This window comes from Bos indicus, chromosome 19, assembly GCF_029378745.1.
Source record: "Bos indicus isolate NIAB-ARS_2022 breed Sahiwal x Tharparkar chromosome 19, NIAB-ARS_B.indTharparkar_mat_pri_1.0, whole genome shotgun sequence".
Classification (NCBI taxonomy): domain Eukaryota; kingdom Metazoa; phylum Chordata; class Mammalia; order Artiodactyla; family Bovidae; genus Bos; species Bos indicus.
In genome coordinates this window covers 13,463,540-13,488,651 of record NC_091778.1, presented here as the reverse complement: position 1 = coordinate 13,488,651, position 25,112 = coordinate 13,463,540, and the positions used below count along the sequence as shown (strand labels likewise).

General features: G+C 38.1%; 1 protein-coding gene across 1 annotated transcript in view; it reads left to right on the top strand.

The window, feature by feature from the left end:
• BCAS3 (BCAS3 microtubule associated cell migration factor) overlaps positions 1-25,112 on the top strand; it is a 586,026-nt gene that overhangs the window by 73,486 nt on the left and 487,428 nt on the right. The window contains exon 9 of the mRNA XM_070774269.1: positions 18,725-18,797. Coding sequence (XP_070630370.1) covers positions 18,725-18,797 — 73 coding nt within the window. The remainder of the gene's footprint in view (positions 1-18,724; positions 18,798-25,112) is intronic.

Genomic DNA, 25,112 nt, shown 5'->3' with positions numbered 1-25,112 from the left:
AAAGAAAATGATAAAAACATCAAGGGATTCTTTTTTCCTTTTGATTTCATGAATAGGTAAAGGAGGCTTGAACTTTCTCTCTCACCTTACTATTGTCAAGGGATTACGATGATTCTTACCTTTTAGAGAATGACATTTTTTCCCTCTTTGCCTGTGATGCTTTTAATCTTAAAAAACAAGATTATTGGGCCTCAGTTGTTATCATTTGAATATCTTCTTGGCACCTCCTGTTTAACCTAGTTTTCACTAAGATTTTCCCTCTTGTCATTTTTAGTCTGTCAGTTTTTATGTATATGTATGTTCCCTCTGGGAATATTTTGGAATTTCCATTATTTCACTTGTGGAACATGGAAAGAATCTAATTTGAGGCCAGGTGACTTTATATAGCTTCACAGTTAACAGCAACAACCAGGCACACAGACTAATCAAAACTCTCAAATTTTATAATACAAAAATGGAAAATACAACGGTGTGTGTGTGTGCGTGTGTGTGCAAATGAGTGAAAAGCACAAAATTTAGAAGAGGGGCTACCCAGTAGTGGGTGAGTGACAGGGTTTAGGATGTATGAATATGTGTTAGTAAATGGAAACTGTTGGTAATGTTTTACTTCTTATCTTGGGTGATGGGTTAATAGGTATTTATTATATTATTAAAATATAAAAATGAAGTCCAAGCATTTAATGTTAAAATGAACCAAGGGTTGAAAAAGTGAAAGTGTTAGTTGCTCAGCTGTATCCGACTCTTTGTGACTCAGTGGACTGTAGCCCGCCAGGCTCTTCTGTCCATGGAATTCTTTAGGCAGAAATACTGGAGTGAGTTGCCATTCTCTTCTCCAGGGGATCTTTCCTACCCAGGGATCGAACCTGGGTCTCCTGCATTGCAGGCAGATTCTTTACTGTCTGAGCCACAGAGAAGCCCCCCACCAAGGATTGTTAATGGTCTAATTCTTTGTATTTGGGGCTGTAAGTGGAGAGGAGAAAGGTACAAGCAAGAGAAACCATATTTGGTCAGAAGTGGAAATCAGAAATGAGAACTAAAAGTTTGGAGTGAAGAAATAAGAAGGAGGGATGTTTCTCTTTGTATATATTTTGTCTTGAGAGATTGTCTTTTATAAAAATGTATTCTTGAAAGGTGCTACTGTTTTAAAAATGTAACAGTATTAAGTCACTTCTGCATTTGTAAAGTAGTGTGTTTATATATGTTTTCTCTAACCAGAATATGACTGTGGCTAACTTCTGTGCTTGGTATTTTTATTCATGTTTTGAACAGGCCACTGTAGTATGATTTCAAGTTCATTGTCTATTATATTTTTATACCATAGTTTTATAGTCTTTCAAGTGTAAATGATATTCTCCTTTAAAAATCTTTTTAAAATTGAAGCATAATTGATTTACAGTATTGTGTTAGCTTCTGGTATACAGAAAAGTGATTCAGTTTTATATATGTATATATACATATTCTTTTTGTCAAATTATTTTTCATTATAAAGTGAGTGAGTGAAGTTGCTCAGTCGTGTCCGACTCTGCGACCCCATGGACACCAGGCTCCTCCGTCCATGGGATTTTCTAGGCAAGAGTACTGGAGTGGGTTGCCATTTCCTTCTCCCAATATTTTCATTATATTCATTCATATATTCATATATATTCATTCATTATATTCATTCATACATTTCATATATTGTTCATTATAGTTTATTACATAATATTGAATATATTTCTCAGTGCTCTACAGAAGAACCTTATTATTTACCTGTTTTACATATAGCAGTTTGTATCTGCTAATCCCAAATTCCTAATTTATTCCCCATCTCTCTTTCCTCTTTGGTAGTGGTTAAGTTTGTTTTCAGTGTCTGTGAGTCTGTTTTATCTTTTATGTAAGTTCATTTGTATCATTTTTTGTGATTCTACATATAAGTGATATCATAGGGTATTTGTCTTTCTCTATCTGACTTTGATTAATATGATAATCTCTAGATCCATGTGGCTGCAAATGGCATTATTTCATTCTTTTTTTATGTCTGAGTAATATTCTGGTGTGTGTGTGTGTGTATGTATCACATCTTCTTTTTCCATTCATCTGTTGATGCACATTTAGGTTGGTTCCATGTCTTAGCTATTGTAAAATACTGCTGCTATGAACATGGGAGTGTTGGTATCTTTTGAATTACAGTTTTCTCTGAATATGTGCTCAGGAGTAGGATTGCAGAATCATAGGGCAACTCTATTTTTGGTTTTTTGAGGAACCCCCGTACTGTTTTCCGTAGTGTACTTGGCAAATCTTGTGTATGACGTGAGGGAGTATTCTAACTTCATTGATTCACAAGTGGGTGTCCAGCTTTCCCAGTACCCTTGCTGAAGAGATGTGTCTTTTTTCTTTTGTATACTCTTATCTCTTTTGTCAAAGATTAATTGATTGTAGGCATCAACAGTACTTTTCTTTATCCTGTCTCACCAGGACAAATGAAGTAAGCTGTCATTTTTTTTTTTTTTAATTTCACTGAAAAAGTGCCTAAAATGAGCAGTTGTTAAGAGGGTGCCCCATGACCTCCATTCCACCACTGGCGGGATGGAAAAAGTGGCTCTAGAATTCTGGTGTCTTCTCCCATCTCCCTTTCTCTCCCTCTCATGCTACATTCAGGGTGTTGCTATGGGAACTTCCTTATATCTTTTATCCTTGCTGACCTTAGTCACCATAAGAAGCCTAAAGAGATATCTCTCATCCTTACAGTCTCTTCCATATATTCAGTTGCCAAACTTTTAGAATCTCTCTATGGATTCCCTTCCCCTTGTAGGCTTTTTGAGGGAGTGCTAAGACCTATCAATGTTGTAATAGGGGAAATCTCATTTAGCACCTAGTTTCAGGCTGGTTGGAAGCCAGACCCCCAGGCAGGATCTTTTAAAGTATAGAAATACATACAGTCCTGTGCATCACATTTGTAATTCCTGCTGGCTTCTAGTCCAGGAGAGCTGTAGTTCCCTGGGTGACAGAAAAATTGAAGCTCTAGACAGTTGTGCAGCTCCTTTCTGGAAGGTCTTTTAGAGCTGTAGTAAGGTCAGAGGAGAAGGTAGGGCTGGTGTCTCCTTGGGAGCACCTCTTAGCTCTGGGTGTGTGGGAAACCCGAAACCTGTCCCTTAGGCCGAAGCTCCAGGCTAAGTCTGCCTTTTCACAGGCAGACTAGGGTTGAATTTCATTTGACTTTCTATGCAGTGCCCTGGGGGTGGTGGCCTGCCAAGAACTGTCTTTTCAATTGTTATAGTCCCCTAGAGCTCAATAATGTCGGCCTCCTTGTCCAACAGGGCTAGGCAATCAAGGGGGTGGCCCTTGTGTGGATTGCACATGCCTGCTGCCTTTAGCAAGTCAGCTGGAGAGTGTCAGTGGCAGGCTGACCCTCTGGCTTTCCAGAGACAGTGGGAAAATGTCTTGAGTCCACATGCCCCTGGTTTCAGCCGTGCAGCAGGGGGGTGCCTTTCCTGTGTACCCCTGCCAGCTTTGGTCTGGGGGTGGGAGAATGCTGCCTGGCTCACGCGTGTCAGCCTCAGCCAGGGAGTGGCTAAATGTAGCGCCGGAATTTAGCTAGGGAGCAGTAGAATGTTTGTTCTGCTCATCACTCCAACCAGTAAAGAGGGCTTGCTGCAGCCCCCTGAGCTTTCCGGCTTCAGCAGGGCAGTGCTTGCCACCACCTTCCCCTGCCTGACTTAGCAAGGCTGGAGGGAGGCTGCTGCTTCTGATTGAGCCCAGCTCTGCTGGCAGGCTAGCAGGAGAGTGCCGGAACCCACCAGCACTCTCCAAGGCGAGATTCTGCTGTTCCCTGTCCCTCCAGCAGTTGCTCTTAGATGAGCAAATGAATCTCCTTCGCATATAGTCTAGGCACTTTCTAAATTGCTGTTTTTTTTCTTTTCTTGCTTGGTCTTAATTTGAGTGAGACTGCATGCAGACCCGTTGAAAGGGGAATTCCAGTTTTCATATAGTGCTTTGGGTCCCTTGGATGTCAGCCCCATTGGTTTTCTAAGCAAGACGTTTTGGGGGCTTGTCTTTCTAGTGCAGATCCTGAGGGTTGGGGTGCCCGACATGAGGCATCAATCCTACACCTCCAGGAGGGGCATTCTAGATTGGTGAATCTTCCCTATTGGTGTTGTGGAGCCAGGGGTAGGGTTTTTGCTGAGACCTTGTCTCTGCCCCCGCCTTTTTTTTTAAATTAAAAAAATTGGCCACACTATGCAGCATGTGGTATCTTAGTTTCCCCATCAGGGATTGAACCCTTGGCCCCTGCATTGGAAGTGTGGAGTCTTAACCACAGAAGTTAAGTGTGAAGAAGTGTGGAGACCACCACAGAAGTCCTATGTCTGTCCTTTTACTTGTCTGGTTGTGGTCTTTTGTTGTGGGGAAGCAGTTCATCTAGTTTTTAGGTCATTTCCTGGTGGAAATGATCTTTGTGTAGCTGTAGGTTTGGTATGTCCATGAGAGGAGGTGAATTCAGGATCTTTCCACATGATCTTCTTGGACTCGTTTCCCCTACTTTATTTTCTGTTAGTCAGTTGGAAAAGCCTTTCTCCAGCAGATTATACATACTTTAGACTTTAGTCTTAGTTCATTTGTATTTTCTTGTCTCCATGTTTGGTTTTTTTCTTAATTCCTTTATCCTTTCTCTCCAAGGAACCCAAATTCATTTTGACATTCTCCATTGAACCGTTCTTTTCTTCTTCTTTTTAAAAAATATAACTTTATTTTTGGCTGCGCTGTGTCTTCGTTGCAGTGAACAGGGGCATCTCAGGTTTCAGACTTCTGTTCGTGGTGGCTTCTCTTGTTCCTGAGCATGGGTTCTGGCACACATGGGCTTCAGTAGTTGTGACACGTGGGCTCTGTAGTTGAGGTGTCTGGGCTTAGTTGCTCCATAGCATGAGGGATATTCCTAGACCAGGGATTGAACCTATGTCCCTCGCATTGGCAGATGGATTCTTAACCAGGGAAGCACCTCCATTGAACCTTTCTGATCAACCAAGGAAAGGTTATATATCTGAGCTTTTTGGGTGCTTTTAAAAGAGAGCTTAATGCCTGTTATTTACTTTGCTTTTTATAATTTCTTACTAGTTTTCTGAGTAAGTTCTAGACTACTCAGAAGAGATGATGTTGTTTATCTGTTTCATCCTTTCAGATGTGGCCCTGTGAGGCTCATAATTACTACTTAATAATTGCCTGCTATGTTTAATTTATGGTTAACAGTTTATTTTACCAGCTTTTAAACATTAGGTCCCACAGAATTCTTTCATTTTAGTCTTACTTTATTATAATAGCTACTATTTCTGATCACTTGCTATGTTCAAGTAAGGTAGAATCTCCAGTTTACAAATGTGGGACTAAAGTTCAGAATTAAGGTCATAAACCTTAAGTCTGTGTCTGACTTCAAACTGCTCATATTCAGATTAGTTTTTGTGACTATAAAACACTTTGTCTGGTCTTGGGACATTTGAAATTAAGGCTTAACATATTATGCTAGTTAAATTCCTTAAGTGATTTTATATTTATTTTTACATATTGTGTACATAAATATAGATGATTTCTAAACAATTTTAAGATTTTGGTATTATAGTTTTCTTCTTCTATTTTCAATAATTGCCAGAATTAATTTTCAATTACTTGAGCATATTTGTTCAAAACGAAATGTATTCTTTCCTGGTATATAGAGTTTCCATATTTATAAACTATGAGATAATGCCACATCTATGGTTTGAAACTATTTCTGACTTTATTGTTTCTCATTTTATGTTTGACATCCCTAGGTTTGTTTATCATATGAAAAAAATTGTATCATGTTAAGTGTGCTCAAACTTGGGGAGGTTGAATGACATGTGGCTCTGTGGACATAGAAATTGAGTATAATATAAAACATATACTTCATAGAACTGGTGTCAGGAAAGTATGTCAACTTCTCAAATGTGGTCAGAATTCTGTACCGAATGCAGCCAAGGCTTATAGTAAACCAAAATTCAAAGGGTGTTTGGCTTATGTTTGGTTTCCAGACTTAAGATCTTTAATCCATTTGACATTATCTTTGTATATAGTATGAGGAAATGTTCTGATTGCATTCTTTTACATGTAGTTGTCCAGTTTTCCAGCACCACTTATTGAAGAGATTGTCTTTTTTCCATTGTGTTTTCTTGCTTTCTTTGTTGTAGATTAATTAACCATGAAGGCGTGGGTTTATTTCTGGGCTCTCTGTTCTCTTTCTCTGTTCTATGTGTCTCTTTTTGTGCCGGTGCCATGCTGTTTTGATTACTGTAGCTTTGTAATATAATCTGAAGTCAGGGAGTGATATCTCCCACTTTGTTCTTTTTTCTCAAGATTGTTTTGTCAATTCAGGATCTTTCATGGTCAAATATAAACTTTAGGATTATTTGTTCCAGTCCTGTGAAGAATGTCATGGGTATTTTGATATGGATTACATTAAATCTGTAGATTGTGCTGGGTAGTATGGACATTTTAACAGTATTAATTCTTCCAGTCCATGAACGTAGGATATCATCTTTCCATGGCTTTATGTCATTTTCAGTTTCTTTGATCAGTATTTTATAGTTTATAGAGTATAAGTCTTTTCACTTTTTTGGTTAAGCTTATTCCTAGGTATTTTATTCTTTTTGATATGATTTTAAATGGTTTTTTTTTTTTTTTTTTTTTTTGCTTTCTCCTTTTGATAGTTTAATATTAGTGTATGGAAAAGTAATAACTTTTTAAATGTATTAATCTTGTATCCTGCAACTTTACTGAAGTCATTTTTTAGTTCTCATAGTGTTTTTTGTGTGTGTGTGTGGCATCTTTAGGATTTTCTGTATGTAATACCATGCCATTTCAGATAGTGACAGTTTTACTCCTTCCCTTCCAATTTGGATGCCTTTTGTATCTTTTCTTTGATTGCTGTGGCTGGGACTTCCAGTACTATAAATAGAAGTGGCAAGAGTGGACATCCTTGCCTTGTTGCTGATACTAGAGGGAAGGCTTTCAGCTTTTCACCACTGAGTATGATGTTAGTTGTGGGCTTGTTGTAAGTGGCCTTTATTATGTTCAGATATGTTGCCTCTGTAACCGGTTTGATGAGAGTTTTTATCATGAATGAATGTTGAATTTTGTCAAATGCTGCATCCCATAGATATTAGAAAGCTGTGTTTCCATTTTCATTTGTCTTGAGCTATTTTCTGATTTCTTCCTCGATTTGTTCATTGACCCATTTTGGTTTTTTAGTAGCACAATGTTTTCATTTTCCCCATTTTTCTTCCTATAACTGCTTTCTAGTTTTATAGTATCATGGTTGGAGAAACCGCTCAATACAATTCCTATTCTTTTAAGTTTGTTGAGAGTTATTTTTGGCTTAACATATGATCTATCCTGGAGAACATTCCATGTGTACTTGATAAGAATGTGTATTCTGATCTTTTGGGATGGAATGTCCTGTAGATATCTATTAAGATTAATTGGTCTAATGTGTCATTTAAGATCTCTGTTTCCTTCTTGATTTTCTGTTTGGATGATTTGTCCATTGATGTAAGTGAGGTGTTAAAGTCCCCTACTATGAATGCATTATTGTCAGTCTCTCCTTTTGTGTCCATGTTTATATTTGCTTTAAATATTTAAAGTGCATATATTTTAACATGTTATATCCTCTTATATTAATCCTTTTATTATTAAATAATGTTCTTCTTTGTTATTTTTTATAGACTTTGCTTTAAAGTCTATTTTGTCTGATATGAATATTGCTACCACCGCCCTTGTTGTTTCCATTTGCATGAAATTTCTTTTTACTTCTCCTCACTCAATTTGTGCATGTCTTTAGTTCTTTTAAGCAGAATATAGATGAGTCTTGTTTTTTAATCCAGTCCACCTCCCCTGCCCCACAGCTGTGTCTTTTGATTGAAGCATTTATTCCACTGACATTTAGAAGTGTTTGTGCTTATTGCCATTTTGTTCCTTTTATTCTGGTTATTTTTATAGTTCTTCTCTGTACTTCTTTTAGCTTCTTCCATTGTGATTTGATTTTTTTTTTTTTTTTAGTGGTATGCTTGTGTTACTTTCTCTCTAGTTTTTGTGTATTTATTTTAGGCTTTTGATTTGTTACTACCATTGGGTTCATAAATTTTGATCTTTAACTCTATCTCCTTGCTTTAAATTGGTAATGATTTAAGTTCTAACACCTAGAAGGTCTACATTTTAACTCCCCTCCCTCACATTTTGTGTTTTTGATACCGTATTTTACATCTTCATGTTAATCCTTTTATTCTAATGCACTGTTGCTGTTGTTCAGTTGCCAAGTTGTGTCTGACTCAGTGACCCCATGGACGTAGCATGCCAGGCTAATACTTACTAGGATGCATATTCCAACTTGTTTCTGCAAAAAACATAAAACTTGCAGAATGGTGAAATGAATATGACAGTCAACTCACGTATACCCTTCCCCTAGACTAACTACTGATATTTTGGTCACATTTTAGATGAAAAAGAGGGAAAAGCCCACCTCTGTTCACCAGTCTAATCAACCATTATTCATGTCTTGCACACAGTTTATTTCCTTTGCTGCTGAACAACTTGCTTATTTGCTTCACTTTCTTAATGTAGGTGTAATTTACGGTAGAGAAGTGCAGAGATTTACCTGTTACAGCTTGAGTTTTGACAAATGCATGCGCTTATGTAACCCAACTTCTATAAAGATATTTCTGTTCCTGCAGAAGGTCCTTACGTGCCCTTTCCCGGTCATCCTCACCCCCTTGGAAGCCTCTCTTTTTCCACTTTCACTTTAGAGGAGTCGTTTTCCCTGTTCTTGACAATGTTGCATGTATCAGTACATCTTTTCTTTTTATTACTTAATCGTATTCCATTTTATGACTATATTTTTCATTTTCTATTGAGTTGAATTCATATATTTTGAGCTGTTATGAGTAAAGCTGTTGTGAACTTTGTCATGACATCTTCTTGTGTCATGGAGTTTGAGTCACCATTTGAGTGTGTTGAAATAGGTAAATCAATTAAATGTGTGTAATACGAGGCTCTGTTCAGTTCTTTAAAGAAAAACAAGTCAAAATAAGGAGTGGAAGCATGATAGAGGATGATCTTTTTGATTGGAAAGTATTTTAGCAATGACCTAAAAAAAGTGTGTAAGACAACTATGGAGGTGACTAGAGTATGACTTGGTAGTTCTAAGGAGATAGCTGAAAATGGAGCGTTCCTGAGGCAGAAGTGTCCTTGGCACATTCCAGTGTGGGTTAGCAGGGCAGAGAGTTAGGTCAGAGAGACACCGACACCATGGTAGAGGAGCACGGAAGGAGTTAAGGTTGTGAACAGTATTTTTTTCTTACCAGGAAAGTAGATGAATGGATTCACAATATGACATTTGCTGGCAACAGTAATAACTGCATAAAGTTTATTGAGTTCTTTCTTGTCACAGCACCTTGTTTAGGCCATTCCATTTATTATCTTTTTAAATCCTCACAACAATCCTATGTGAGGTACGGGTACTTATCTCCACTTTGCAGATGAGAGAATTAAAGCACTAAGCGATTAGATACATTAGCCTTTATCAGTAGTTTTATTTATTTTCCAGTGGAGTTCTTCTCAACCATAACTTTCTGGCAGTGATTTTTTCAGTGAGCCAGAGAAACAGAGGAACAAATTCTGGGCTCTTATTCTGGTTCACATGGAGTTTAGTACCACAGCAACTTGGGAAAATGATTTAGCCTCTCAAAGTCTCATTTTACTCCTTTGTCACATGTATGATTTGTGTTTGGTGTTTGTTAAAAGGTCTGGCAAGTCAAATCTGGGAAAGAACATAAAGGGCCTGATCAATCCTTGAAGAGAAATAATGTGACACTATTGTATATTAAGGGATACTTCATATACTGAAGAGTTTAACTTATGGAGGAAGATAACAAAGCCAGGAAGAACTAAAAAATGTTGCTTTAACATTTTAATGTTTTTGTGTCACTGTGGAGTCTAAAATGTATATGCGTGTTTTGGATATTTGAGGCAAACGCAGAGTTGTACTTGGTGATCATGTTTTGATAAAACATATTTAAGGCAATAAGATTTCTGTCCTGTTTTTCTTGTGGTTGGTTGATGGTAGCTGCAACCTGTGTACCTGTTTCCCCGTTTCTCCCTCTTCATCGCATCTTCCATTTTATCTTTGTCGTCTTTGTACTAAAATATTCGTTACATTTTTCTCTTTTAGGTGAGAAGTAAACATGAGAAGTAACCTAGTTCATAATGGAGATTGTTTTATAGCACAAAATAGAACATTGTCTAATAAAATAGAACTTTTTAGTGGGAAAATATCTACCCAAAATCTGAAATTACATACAATAAGACATATTGACTACAACTGAATAGGATCATACTTTTTGCCTAAAATTTATATCTGCAAAATATGACTACAGCTTGAAGCTCACACTGAGAGAATCTGTAAGGAAAATGGGTTTGGACAACCCCATTGACTTAAATATTTTCTGAAAGTAATCATTTCGATAAAATAACAAATGGAATGGAAGACTTGGAAACAGCTTAACTGATAAAATGAATTAAATTGTTCAGTGGAATCTTTCTGCAGCAGGCAGTCTCAGTTAAAATTCCTTACTGCCTACTTAACATACTCTTACGTAAAAATCTCTCTTTTCCAGGTATCATCCTCAACATCACAGAGTAGAGTTAGAATCTTAATATCAGTTGGATGTTGATTTGCCTCTGAATATGCTTTTGGATCCATGCAGAACTGGTTTCTGTTTGGTATCTTGAAATTCTTAAGACTGATTAATGAACTTACACGCTTCAGTTTAAGTGAGTTCACAGTGGTGTGTGTGGTAGGGGGTATCATTTAACATTTTCTGACATGAAAACTGTTGAATTTTGTTGAGGGGGAAGGAGTTTGGTGACTTGGTGGGCAGGCCCATTTTCATTACTTTAATTGTGCGATTTATTAGGATTTTAAGCTTTTTTATAAATGTTTTAGTGTTATAGGACAGAATTAAAAGGATTTAGAATAAAAGGAGTTTAACAAAAGGACTTTGCAACAGGATTGCAATAGTTTTTATATTTGATGGATTTAGCTAACCGCTTTTCATTTCAATCATCGTGCTACATTCTGTTAAATGCTGTAGAACAGGTGTGTGTAACGTCATTCTCTCTATTGTACATGCAAATAAACACAATTTTATATATAAAAAGTTAATCCTCTACAATTTGGAGGATTACATTATGGGAGGGTGATGACTCCATTAGGCATCATGGAGAGTACATGCTATTTATATTGCAAGAAAAATCAGGTTAATAGCTACAGTGTTCATGAGATTGTAGAATTTTTATACCAACACTTTAAAAAATTGTGTTTATTCAAACTGTCCACAACAACATTATTTAAGGCAGAGTTAAGGTTATGTTATATAGTTTTCCAGCTTTGAAAAAAATTCAGTGGACAGTGTGCCTCAAAGAAATTTGAAGGATTTGTTATGACTTGTGTGCTTTTTGTAGACTAGTCTTTCCTATTTCTGGACAGTTTTGCTGGTATAGTGGGTGCTTTTGGCTTTATGTTGTTCTTTAGTGAGGGCCTTATTTTGTAGTGTAAATTTTTTGCTTGGTTACCTTTTTTAAATATCCATGAAGAGTGTAAATCTTTAGTGTCAGGTGACTGACCTGGAGAGCAAATTCGGTAGGACTGTTGTAACTCAGTGTATTTTAGTTGCTCAGTCGTGTCCGACTCTTTGCAACCCCATGGACTGTAGCCTGCCAGGCTCTTCTGTCCATGGAATTCTCCAGGCAAGAATACTGGAGTGGGTGGCCATTTCCTTCTCCATTTGTAACCCAGTAGTTCAGTGGAAACCAATGAGGTTCTTCAATTCAGGTTTGAAAAACACAAAGACAATCAAACCTTTCTTGCCAGTATTATTTGCACTTTAAAGACATGATGTGACACTCATCAAAATTGGTGTGTATAATACCAGGTACAAACCATAAAGACCTTGTCAAAACACCAGGAGGCAGAGGCAAAATAGGTATTGTTAAAGGTGAAGGTGAAAAATGTAGGAGTGAAGAATTGGCCTTGTGTGGCTGAAATTCAGTTATAATTAATTTGAAGCATAAATATCCTGGGCTTTGGACTAGTTAATTTTTAACTTGTACTTCATTTGAAAGTCATATTGTTAATTGTGAAATCTGATTTATTTGTTTAGCAGGGGGAAAAGCACACAATCCATAGTAAATTAATGTTTAGTGAAAATGTAGACACTAATTGTTCTAAGCTTCTCATAATTTAAATTGGTTATGGGGAACTTTATTCATCAATAATGTGTTTATAGTTTTGATCTTTTTAAGGTGTGATAATACAGCTGTGAATGGATCATATAACTTGTCTTAACCTATTTTGTATAATTATTATCACAATTTAAAAGTATATTATGTCAGAGCACAATATAAATGTGTAGCCACATTTAAACCTCATTATTTTTGGAGGGATCCGTTAATGTGGATTATTAACATTTACATTACACTTGGTGTATGCATGCATTCTAAGTCACTTCAGTCGTGTCCAACTCTTTGTGACCCTATGGACTATATAGCCTGCCAGTCTCCTCTTTCCATGGGATTCTTTAGGCAAGAATACTGGAGTGGGTTGCCATGCCCTTCTCCAGGGGATCTTTCCAACCCAGGGATCAAACCTGCGTCTCCTGTGTCTCTTGTATTGGCAGGGATGTTCTTTACTGCTAGTGCCGCTTGGGAAGCCCCACACTTGGTGTATACCATCTAGCAAAGAAGTGGAACACTGTTAAGAGTGCCTAAGTCCCCTGTTATACCCCTCCTGGAAATTCTCTCCATCCTAAACCCCGAAGAAGACTACTCTATCCTGAAATTGATGATTATGTGTTTTTGTTTTTAGCACTTAAGGTTACTAAATATCTGTCTGTATATCTGCCTAATGACACATAGCCAATAGGCACACACTTGTGCAACCACACAATTTCTTTGTACCTTTTTCAAAACTGTGGTAAAAATCACAAAAGATTTACTGTCTGTAAATCTTTACAAACTTCTTTTTGGTGGGAGGGGTGCAGTGTGACATGCTGAATCTTAGTTCGCTGATCAGGAAGTGAACTCATATCCCCTGAAGTGGCAGTGCAGAGCCCTAACTACTGGACTACCAGGGAATTCCTGGTAAACTTAATTATAAAGCTTGGCTGTGTTAAGTACATTCAAAGAACTCCATATCCATTGAACAGCAGCTCTCTATTTCTCCCTCTATCCCTCTATCCCAGGCCCTGGTAATCACATTTTTCTTTCTGTTTCTAGGATTTGACTACTTTTAGTTCAGTTTAGTCGCTCAGTTGTGTCCGACTCTTTGCGACCCCATGGACTGCAGCGTGCCAGGATTCCCTGTCCATCACCAGCTCCTGGAGTTTACCCAAACTCATGTGCATCAAGTTGGTGATGCCATCGAACCATCTCATCCTCTGTCATCCCCTTCTCCTTCTGCCCTTAACCTTTCCCAGCATCAGGGTCTTTTCCAGTGAGTCAGTTCTTCGCATCAGGTGGCCAAAGTTTTGGAGTTTCAGCTTCAGCAACAGTCCTTCCAATTAATATTCAGGATTTTTTTTCCTTTAGGGTGTACTGGTTGGGTCTCCTTGCAGTCCAAGGGACTCTCAAGAGTTTTCTCCAACACCACAGTTCAAAAGCTTTAATTCTTCTGCGCTCAGTTTTCTTTACAGTCCAACTCTCACATCCATCCATGACCACTGGAAAAACCATAGCCTTGATTAGACGGACCTTTGTCAGCAAAGTAATGTCTCTGCTTTTTAATATGCTGTCTAGGTTGGTCATAACTTTCCTTCCAAGGAGCAAGTGTCTTTTAATTTCATGGCTGCAGTTACCATCTGCAGTAACTTTCAGTTCAGTTCATTCGCTCAGTCATGTCCGACTCTTTGCGACCCCATGAATCGCAGCACCCCAGGCCTCCCTGTCCATCACCAACTCCTGGAATTCACTCAGACTCACGTCCATCGAGTCAGTGATGCCATCCAGCCATCTCATCCTCTGTCGTCCCCTTCTCCTCCTGCCCCCAGTCCCTCCCAGCATCAGAGTCTTTTGCAATGAGTCAGCTCTTCGCATGAGGTGGCCAAAGTACTGGAGTTTCAGCTTTAGCATCATTCCTTCCAAAGAAATCCCAGGGCTGATCTCCTTCAGAATGGACTAGTTGGATCTCCTTGCAGTCCAAGGGACTCTCAAGAGTCTTCTCCAACACCACAGTTCAAAAGCATCAATTCTTTGGCGCTCAGCTTTCTTCACAGTCCAACTCTCACATCCATACATGACCACTGGAAAAACCATAGCCTTGACTAGACAGACCTTTGTTGGCAAAATAATGTCTCTACTTTTGAATATGCTATCTAGGTTGGTCATAACTCTCCTTCCAAGGAGTAAGCGTCTTTTAATTTCATGGCTGCAGACACCATCTTCAGTGATTTTGGAGCCCCCAAAAATAAAGTCTGACACTGTTTCCCCATCTATTTCCCATGAAGTGATGGGACCGGATGCCATGATCTTTGTTTTCTGAATGTTGAGCTCTAAGCCAACTTTTTCACTCTCCACTTTCACTTTCATCAAGAGGCTTTTTAGTTCCTCTTCAGTTTCTGCCATAAGGGTGGTGTCATCTGCATATCTGAGGTTATTGATATTTCTCCCAGCAATCTTGCTTCCAGCTTGTGCTTTCTCCAGTCCAGCGTTTCTCATGCAGTCACCATCTGCAGTGACTTTGGAGCTCCCCAAAATAAAGTCAGCCACTGTTTCCACTGTTTCCCCAGAGGGCAGACAGACTGGAACCACAATCACAGAAAACTAGCCAATCTGATCACATGGACCACAGCCTTGTCTAACTCAGTGAAACCAAGCCATGCCGTGTAGGGCCACCCAAGACAAACGGGTCATGGTGGAGAGTTCTGACAAAATGTGGTCCACTGGAGATGGGAATGGCAAACCACTTCAATATTATTGCCTTGAGAACCCCATGAGCAGTATGATCCATCAGATGTTGGCAATTTGATCTCTGGTTCCTCTGCCTTTTCTAAATCCAGCTTGTATATCTAGAATTTCTCAGTTTATGTACTGTTGATATCTAGCTTGAAAGATTTTGTGCATGACTCTGCTAGCATGTGAAATGAGTTGCAGTTGTGCTGTAGTTTGAACATTGTTTGGCATTACCCTTTTTTGGGATTGAAATGAAAACTGACCTTTTCCACCACTGTTGTGTCCCTATAGTTTGTCTGCCTTAAACATCCTCTGTGCTCTACTAATTCATGCCTCCCTCCTTTTAAACTCCTGAACACCACCGATATTTTTACTGTCTCAATGTTAAAAACTGACTTTTGCCTTTTCCAGAGCCATGCAAGCCTCCCCTGTGTTTTTTCATGGCTTGCTAGCTAATTTTTTTTTTTAAATTCTGAGTCATATTTCATTGTCCAGAGGCACTATATTTTTTTATTTTTAATTTATTTTAAATTGGAGGATTTTACAGTATTTTATTGGTTTCTGTCATATTATCACATGAATGAGCCATAGATACACGTATGTCCCCTCCCTCCTGATCTGCCTCCCACCTTCTCAGTTGTGACAGAGCACAAGATTCGAGCTCCCTGTGTCATACAGCAGATTCTGGAGGTGCTGTAATTTATTTATCCACCCATCTACTGAAGGGCATCTTGATTGTTTCCAAGTTTTGGCAACTTGAACGAAGCTGACGTCCATATCCATGTGCAAGTTTCTGTGTGAGCAAGGTTCTCCGCTCCTTTGGGTAAATACCAAGAAGCATGATTGCTGGATCTTGTAGTAGGAGTATGTTTAGTTTTGTAAGAAACTGTCCACTGTTTTCCAGCGTGACCATACCATTTTGCGTTCCCTCTGGTGATGGTGGCATCTTCTTGTTATTCCTCCTCCTTGTCAACATCTGGTATTGTTGTTGTTTTACATTTTGGGCAGTGTGATGCTTGTGGAATGGTGTCTTATTGTTTTAATTAATTTGAATTTCCCTGATGACCTGTGACGTAGAGCATTTTTTCATCTGCTTATTGCCCATTTCTATATTTACTTTAAGTGTCGGTTCAGATCTTTTCCTCATTTTTATATTAAAATTTTAAAGATACATTTACTCATTTATGTGGCTGCATTGGAGTTTCGTTGTGGCACGCTGGATCTTCATTGCATCATGCGGCATCATTTGTTGCGGCGCCTTAGTTCCCTGACCAGGCACGTGTTCCCTGCTTTGCAAGGTGGATTCTTAACCATTGGACTACCAGGGAAGTCCCTAGAAATACAGTTGATTTTTATATGTTGATCTTGACTCTAGTAACCTTGTTGAGCTAACTCACGAGCTCTAGGAGTTTTTGTTGTTGTTGATTACTTGGGATTTTAGATGTATCAGTTGTGTTGTCTGCAAAGATGTGTGTGTGTATGTGTGTATCTATAAAAAATCACTCAGTTGAGTCCGACTCTTTGTGACCCCATGAACTGTAGCTCTACAGGCTCCTCTTGTCCATGGGATTTACCAATACTGGAGTGGGTTGCTATTTCCTCCTCCAGGGGATCTTCCTGACCCAGGGATCGAACCCAGGCCTCCTGTAGTGCAGGCACCTTCTTTACCATCTGAGCCACCAGGGAAGCCCTGCAAATTGGGAGTTTTATTTATTCCTTTCTTATCCATATGATTTTCCTCCCCATTCTTTTCTTTTTATCCTTGTTCTTTAATTCTACTTCTTCTTTTTTTTTTTTTTTTTTTACAGTTATTACTTTTTAAGCTTGTTTTTGGTTGTGCCTGGCCTTTGCTGTGCACGGGGGCTTTCTCTGGCTGCCGTGAGCAGGGGCTGCCCTCTCGTTGCGGTGCGTGGGCGTCTCCTCGTGGTGGTTTCTCTCGCTGTGGAGCGCAGGCGCCAGGTGCGCGGGCGTCTCATCGTGGTGGTTTCTCTCGCTGTGGAGCGCAGGCGCCAGGTGCGCAGTCTGCTGTGGTTGCAGCATGGGCTCAGTTGTTGCTCCTCTCAGAGTCTAGAGCCTGCGTTCGGTAGTTGTGGCCCGTAGTTGCTTTGTGGCCTGTGGAATCTTCCTGGACCAGGGATTGAACCTGTGTCCCCTGCATTGGCAGGTGGATTCCAGTGTACCACCAGGGAAGTCCCCCTCTTTCTTTTCTGTCTTGTCTAGAACTTCCAGTACCGTGTTGAATAGCTGGCATTCAACTAAATAGTGGTGAGAGTGGAGACCTTGCCTTTTTCTTGACCTTTTCTTGACCTTAGGGGTATGGATTCATGATGTTAGCTGTAGGTTTTTGGATAAGTAGTGTAGTATCTAGAGCAATCATTTAAATTTCTGATCCTGTAAACAACCTTTTTTATTTTCCCTGGAGCTTCTATAGAAAATTCTTTTTAGGACTCAGTATCCTGAAATGATGGACATGTGGTTCAGCTATTGAATTCATTTTATTAGACCTACAGGGGGCTTATAGACTCATATTTGTTCTATGAAAAATTTTGAAACAATTCATGGATTCTTTCCTCTATTTTTCTCTGTTCTTTCTTTTTGGAATTCCTGTCTATATGTTGGAACTCTGAGATGGTCCTTTAACAGTTCTCTTGCGTGTGTTTGTGTTCAGTCAGTGGTGTCTCACTCTTTGCAACCCCATGGACTGTAGCCTGCCAGGCTCCTCTCTGGGTAAGAACACTAGAGTGGGTTGCTATTTCCTCCTCCAGGGGATCTTCCTGACCCAGGGATCAAACCTACCTTTCCTGCATCAGCAGGTGGATTCTTTACCATTGAGCCACCTGGGAAGCCTGTTTATGTGTATATAGATTAATGCTGTTTTTCTCTTTTTTTGCGGGTGGGTTTTTTTTTTTTTTTTGGATTCTGTTCTCTAGGAAATTTTCTCATATTCTTGCATTGAGTTTTTAAATAATATCTACCATCTTTTTAATTTCCCAGATCTCTCTTTCATTTCTAAGCATCAGTTTTTCTTTGCATTGTTACTTTGTTTCATGCTTAAAATATCTTCTTATATTTTTAAAAGATTATTAATGATAGTTTCAAATTTTTTGTTTTTTTTTTTTTTTAGCCACATTTCCAGGTGATTTTACCTATTTATAAGCAGCAAACTAAAAAGTTGATTGCAAGTGATGTATGTTTGCATCCTCTGACTTCATTCAGCGTGCTTTGCTTGTGCTGTTTCTTGGAGCTCTTTACTTGACAGTGTCTTTCATTCATTCTTCATGGTCTGACTGATTTTTATTTTCTAATACATTGCTACTCAGTTTACTAGTCTTTTTTTAGGATTTTACATTGTTGTACATTGAGAATGGCCTGAAATTTTGAGGTTTTTAAAGTTTCTGTTGTGACCTTCCTTTATTTAATTTTGACATCAAAATTATACAACTCTTAGGCAATTAGTTGGTGGAATTGGGGGTGGCTTTCTGATTGCATGGAGAACATGTGTAAAATTGAGGTTGTTGTTGCCAATTATAAAAAAGATTTTAAATGTTGGTTCATTTTAGAAGCAGTTATAGGTTTATTTCTAGCTTTTCTATTTTTTGTTCAATTATATAAATATATTGAATTAAATGAATGTTTTGCTGTCTCTTTAGCCATAAATATTTTGAGAGGATGAAAATAATGGAAATATAGAAGAATACTTTTTGAAGTTTTGTTTTACATTTTACTTCATGTTCCTTATCAGGTGCTCAAAAGTGTGACAACTTTGCTGAAAAAAGGCCCCTCCTTGGTGTTTGTAAGAGCACTGGATCTTCTGGGTAAGGAATTAAAAAAAAGTTTTTTGAACCACTATTAAAATTTTGTGTTATTTCAGAGGGGGGAACTTTAATGTCTTCAAGTCTTTGTTTACCATAAGACTATGCTTTTACAGAAGGGATGGGACAGGACTTAATAACATATTTAAGGTTTTTGCCATACAGGCCACTTTATTTTTCTGCTCAACTGTTTTCGCTCAAATGTAGGATGATAGCAGGACATGAAAGAAAGCCAGCAGTATCAGAATTCAGTCATGAAAGAGTAGCATCATTAAGAAAAATACGTTTCATTTTGTTTATTTATTTATTTTTTTAGTATTTATAATAGCCTTCTACAGTGGATTAGAAGTTACTGTTAGGACATCATCATCATCAACTGTTATTAACATTTATATTTTACATTGTTTTGAGGATCTTTTAAAAAAATTTTATTTTATATTGGCGTATAGTTGATTAGCAATGTTGTGTTAGTTTCAAGTGTAGAGCAAAGTGATTCAGTTATACATATACATATATCTTTTCTTTTTCAGATTCTTTTCCCATATAGGTTATTACAGAGTATTGAGTAGAGTTCCTCCTTTGCTATACAGTAGGTCCTTGTTGATTATCTATTTTCTATATAGTAGTGTGTATTCCATCATGCTTTTATAGTTATATTAGAATATCTGTTATGATCCTTAGGTAAGATGCTAATATAAGATATTTTAATATATCTTAATGATAATAAAATGTAGCATAGTGTATATTGTGTATTAGCCAACAATTTATTGTTGCTGTAGCATGTGCCTAACACTGTTCTAAAGGCATTACATGAATTTTCTCTTTTTTTTTCTGTTAGCAATACTTTGAAATAGATACTGTTCTTATTCCTATTTTGTAGTTTAGAAACTACAGGCAGTGAATTCTCACAGTGAAACTGTGGATTCAAACCCAAGCAACCATACTTTTTTTTTTTTTTAATTTTTATTGAATATAGTTGATTTTTAGTGTTTAGTTTCAGATTACAGCAAAGTGAATCAATTATACATCTACATATATCCACTCTTTTTCTAGACTCTTCAAGCAGGCATACTCTTAGTTCCATGCTCATTGCATTTGGGACAGTAAGAGGCTTACTGACTAAGATGATTAATTGTTATTGCTCATGAAGTCAAGTTTTCCCTACTTTCTCTATATATTAAATGAGAACAATATTCTTCATAATAGCTTATAGTGATTTAGTTATCACTGTATAATTCCAGTTAGGAATTGTTTTCAACTGCTGGTAAAGTTCCAATGGCCTATGCAAACCCTGGAATTGAATGACTGGGTAGGCAGTACAGGGCCAGTGAAATGTTTCTGCCATGTGTCATTAATGATATAGATTCTTTCCATTTCTAGCTTTGACATCTTTTAGAATATGACCCCTTCCCCTTATGATCTCAAGAAGGCTACTGTCTTATCAGTTAGTATCTCATCTTGAACTCCTAGCTACAAGGAAATTAGGGATATTACTGTGGTTTTGTTAGTAAGGTAGAGGATCAAAATGAGTATTAGGCTTGGCAACCAGCAGTCCTTGCCATGTGCTTTCAGCTGATAGTGTCTGGGTCATGGATGCAGTGCACAAGGAAAGAATGTGCTAATGGTATGGTGTAACATGATTGATCTTGGAGTCTTAATTGTTGCTTTCTGGGGAAATGGTTTGACTCCATGTGTTACAAGGCAATTTTCTTCCAGTGTAAAGTTTTGGGTTGAAGTGAGCAAAAATTTACTGTGTACTCATCACTTTGCTAGGTATGGGATAAGGATACAAAACATGAAAACCTAATTCTGTGTCTCAAAGATTTAAGAATGTTGTTGAAAGCAAAAACATAGCACATAGAAGATGATTATGGGATAATGACATCTGTGTGCGTGTGCATGTGTGCTCCGTCATGCTTGATCCTGTGTGACCACATGGACTGTAACCTTCCAGGCTCCTCTGTCCATGGAATTTTCCAGGCAAGAAAACTGAAGTGGGTTGCCATTTCCTATGCCAGGGAATCTTCCTGCCCAGAAATTGAACCCTCATCTCCTGCACTGGCATGCAGATGCTTTACCACTGCCCCACCTGCAAAGCCCAGTGATGTCTAATTGGAATTCAAAGAAGGTAGAGGTCAGTGTACCTGGATTGATAGGAGAAAGCCTCATGAAGAAGGCACAGCATGTGTTGGACCTAAAGGAATAAGAAAGTTTGGCAGGGTTATAGAAGACTAAGAACTTCCAGAGTAGGTTATAAAGCTGTAGCTGGGGAACAGAAACTGGTAGAAATAGTCTTAGGAAAGATGGAGGTTTGTGACTTACAGTGAAGTTCATCTGCAAGATAGGTAATAACAACCATTTCATTTCTCTAGAACTCAACCAAAGGCTTCCAACAATGTGAAAAGTGTTTATGTTTGAGAGACTGGTAAATATTAAGTCATAGCTATGGGAATCTGTGGCATTCATGCCTGGAGCTGCTTGAGTCACACTTCACCCCTTCTGTTTCCAACTTGGTTGATTCATGGCCATGACATTCGTGGGGAATGTCATGGACATGCTCAGCAGCATTGTCCATGGAACTTATGGTCACGGGGTTGTGTGGGCCCATGGCTCTTTCAGCCTAAAATCATGATCAATTAAAGCTTCATGTATGTGCAAAGGAGCCATGAAAGCATCCTATGAAACTAAAACCTGGGAGACTTGAAAATGTCTGACCTCTGCACACAGAGATCCTTTTGGAAAGAATGACAACCTTTATTGACTCAGGGTGGTTGAATGAATTCTCTGTTGAACCTTTGGCTAATCACTAAGCTACATAGACACAGGGGCAGCCCCTGGGAAAGCAGGCTTTAAAATGAAAGCAAGAATTAAAAATAAAATCCAGCAGAGGCATTAATTAGTAACTATATATCGTGGAGCAAAGTAGCTTGCCAGAATTCTTATACCATATTATAAAACATGTCTAATCTCCAACATAAAATTATGACACATGCCAAGAAATAGCAAAGTATGATATGTTGAGAAAGGAAGTAGGTGATAGAAACTGTTGCTGATTGCTTCCAGTGTTAAATTTTAGAGACAAGGCTTTTAAAGCAGCTGTTATACATACGTTCTAAAAACTAAATGAACCATGTTTATGGAATGAAAGGAAAGCTTGGTAACAATGACTGAACATGTAGAGAATCTCAGTTAGAAATAAGTTATAGAAAAACCAAATGGAAATTCTAGAGTGGAGGAGATAAAAAAAGCTTTCTAGAAGAATACAACACTATATTCAGGTCAGCACATGGATCAGAGGCCTGTTATGTTAACAGGAGAGGTGAAAGGGAATTGGGGGGGCTTCCTTGGTGGTACAGTGGTTAAGAATCCATCTGCCAATGCAGGGGACAGGGGGTTCAATCCCTGGTCCAGGAGAATCCCACATGCCACAGAGCAGCTAAGCCTGTGCGCCACAACTGCTGAGCCTACACACTACAACTACTGAACCTACGTGCTGCAACTACTGAAACTTGTACTCCACAACAAGAAAAGCCACCGCAGTGAGAAGCTCCCGTGTGCAATGTAATTTACTAGAGAGTAGCCCCTGCTCTCAGCACCTGGAGAAAGCCCATGCAGCAACAAAGACCCAACACAGCCAAAAATAAATAAATAAATTTTAAAGGGAAAAAGAAAAAGGGAATGGAAACCGTGGAGAAGAGTTGAAGAAGTATCTGTGGTGAAAGAAACCTTCCTTGACTTCACTTTTCCTGATGTTTATTAAACCTCTGCGATTCAGGCACACCCAGTCCTGTTGAAGCCCCACAAAAAGATGTGTTTGTGGAAGATAGTCAACTATTTGCTGAGTTTGGTTTGCAAGTATTGAAAGATTTTCCATTCCTTAGCAACCCTCTTTAACTGTATGATTAAGATTTTTTTTTTTTTGCCTCCCTGTGTGGCACGTGTGATCTTACTTCCTTGACTAGGAATTGAACATATACTCCCTACAGTGGGAACGTGAAATCTTAACCACCAGACAACTGGGAAGTCCCAAGGAGATTATTTTTATTTTTACAGGATTCATTTATTGAGGTGTCACTTGAATATATATAGGAGGTGATGAGATTATTTATTGAGAGATGACTCTGATGGTATGTGGGTTATATTAGTCTAATCCAGAGAATTAGAACCAGTGGGAAGAGGGATTATATATATGAGGAGAGAGGAAGAAGGGAATGGGGGTGTTGATTTTGAGAAATTGACTCACATGATTGTGAAGCCTGAACATCCAAAATCTGCAGACTGAGGAAAGAGTTGCAATTTCTAACCCTCTTCCTCCAAGGAAGTCAATTTTTTGAAGATTTTATTAAGACTTCCAACTGATTGGATGAGTCCCATTCAAGTTATGAAGCATCACCTGCTTTACTCAAATTCTGCTAATTTAAATATTATTTTATGTAAAAAAGTATGCTCACAGAAATATCTAGAATAGTATTTGACCAAATCTGATTATTGTGGCCTAGCCAAGTTGACACATTAATCACCACAGGGGCGATGAATATAGTTCTGATTAAAATAACATTTGCCTACTGGAAAAAATCTATTGTAGACACTCACTTCCCCTCTCCCATGTCTGCTCCTTATATTTATTTCATAGTAGGAGAATCATTCTGCAAAGAGATGGCTCTATGTCTGTATCTTTTGCTGGATTGTTTTAAGAATTGTTATTGATAAATGAACGCGAAGATATTTCCTTCTTGGTTTTAAGCATAGCACCTTCTAACTAGCATGGCCCCAAACTATTTGTTTTTTGCTAAATGAATTTTAATAAGTTTTCTGTACAGTCATACTCATCCTTTATTTTAATATTAGTAACACTTTTTTTTTTTTATGGTTGAGAAAATATCTTAATCTGAGGAACCACATGTCCTGAACCTGGGTGTTGATGTCTTCTTCAAAGGCCTTTGGTGCACAAAATCTTAGGACCCCCTTAACCGCTTGGGACGTACAAGACATGTCTGTTGCCATTCATTTCCATGACAAATGCTTTATTGAGCACAAGGTGCTTTGGACACTTGTCAGTTGCTTATATTCACAATTAATACCGCCTAGTAAGTTTATCTTAGGGAAGTTCAGTAAAATTTCCTTTTGATGTATAAATTTTCTTATTTATAAATGTGTATAGCATCACTGACTCAATGGACATGAATGAGTAAACACCAAGAGATAGGGGGAGGACGAAAGAGCCTGGCATGCTGTAGTCCACAGGGTCACAGAGTTGGACGCGACTTAGTGACTGAACAACAATCCCTTTTCAAAGAAAGGGGGGAATTTGCTATGGAAATAATCCTGGTCCTTCCTCATATTTTATCCTTTAGATATTTACACGTTGCAAACTGAGCCCACAATTTTTAATACAGAGTCTTACTACATTCATGACAGTCTTTAAATACCATTTACTTTTGTATTGTATTATAGTAACGTTTTCTTTCTTCATGTTTATATGTCTATGTAGAGGGAGAAGAAGAGGGAGGGAGGAGAGAGAAACACACACACTGTTCCATCATCGTTTCAGATAAGCCATTTAAGGTCTAGGTGGGAGATAATGTTTGTTGCGTTACTGATCCAGGAATTAAGTCAATGTCTTGTGTAATAATTTGAGGGAGGGAGGGGAAGTGTGGACAACATACTAAGGAATGTACACTTTCTTAGGAAATGAAAACGTATTGTATATTACATGCTAACCAGCTCCAGTAATGAAGTTGTTCATGGTTAGGATTTTGTTTGGTATTATGAATAACTGCAAAAGAGTATGATTATTCAGCAGCTGACTTCAGACCTTGAAGAATGTTTAATCCAATATAATATCATCACATTATACACATTGGAGTGGAGATGTGATTTTTACATAGAATCACAGAATGTTAGAAAAAAACTTGAAGATCATATGAGATAAAGAAAGTCTTATCTGGAGACTCATACCATACATACATCTGTTTGGTGGTGGCAAATTCTTGTAAGAGTGAGAAAATTTTCCCCAGAAACAGACTCATGTATACAGAGAACAAATTAGTGATTCTAAGAGGGGAGCAGGATGGAAGGAGGGGTATTGAGAGGTACAGACGTTGTAAATAAAATAAATAAGATACAAGGCTGTAATAGACAACACAGAGTATATAGTCCATATATACATTATAATAATACCTTTGTATGGTATGTAATCTATAGAAGTACCAAATCTTTGTGTTGTACTCCTGAAACTGACCTTATAAGCCACCTATACTTCAATTAAAAGAGTCAGAAAATGTCTTTATTTCAGTTAGTTAGGAGTCTCTTATCTCT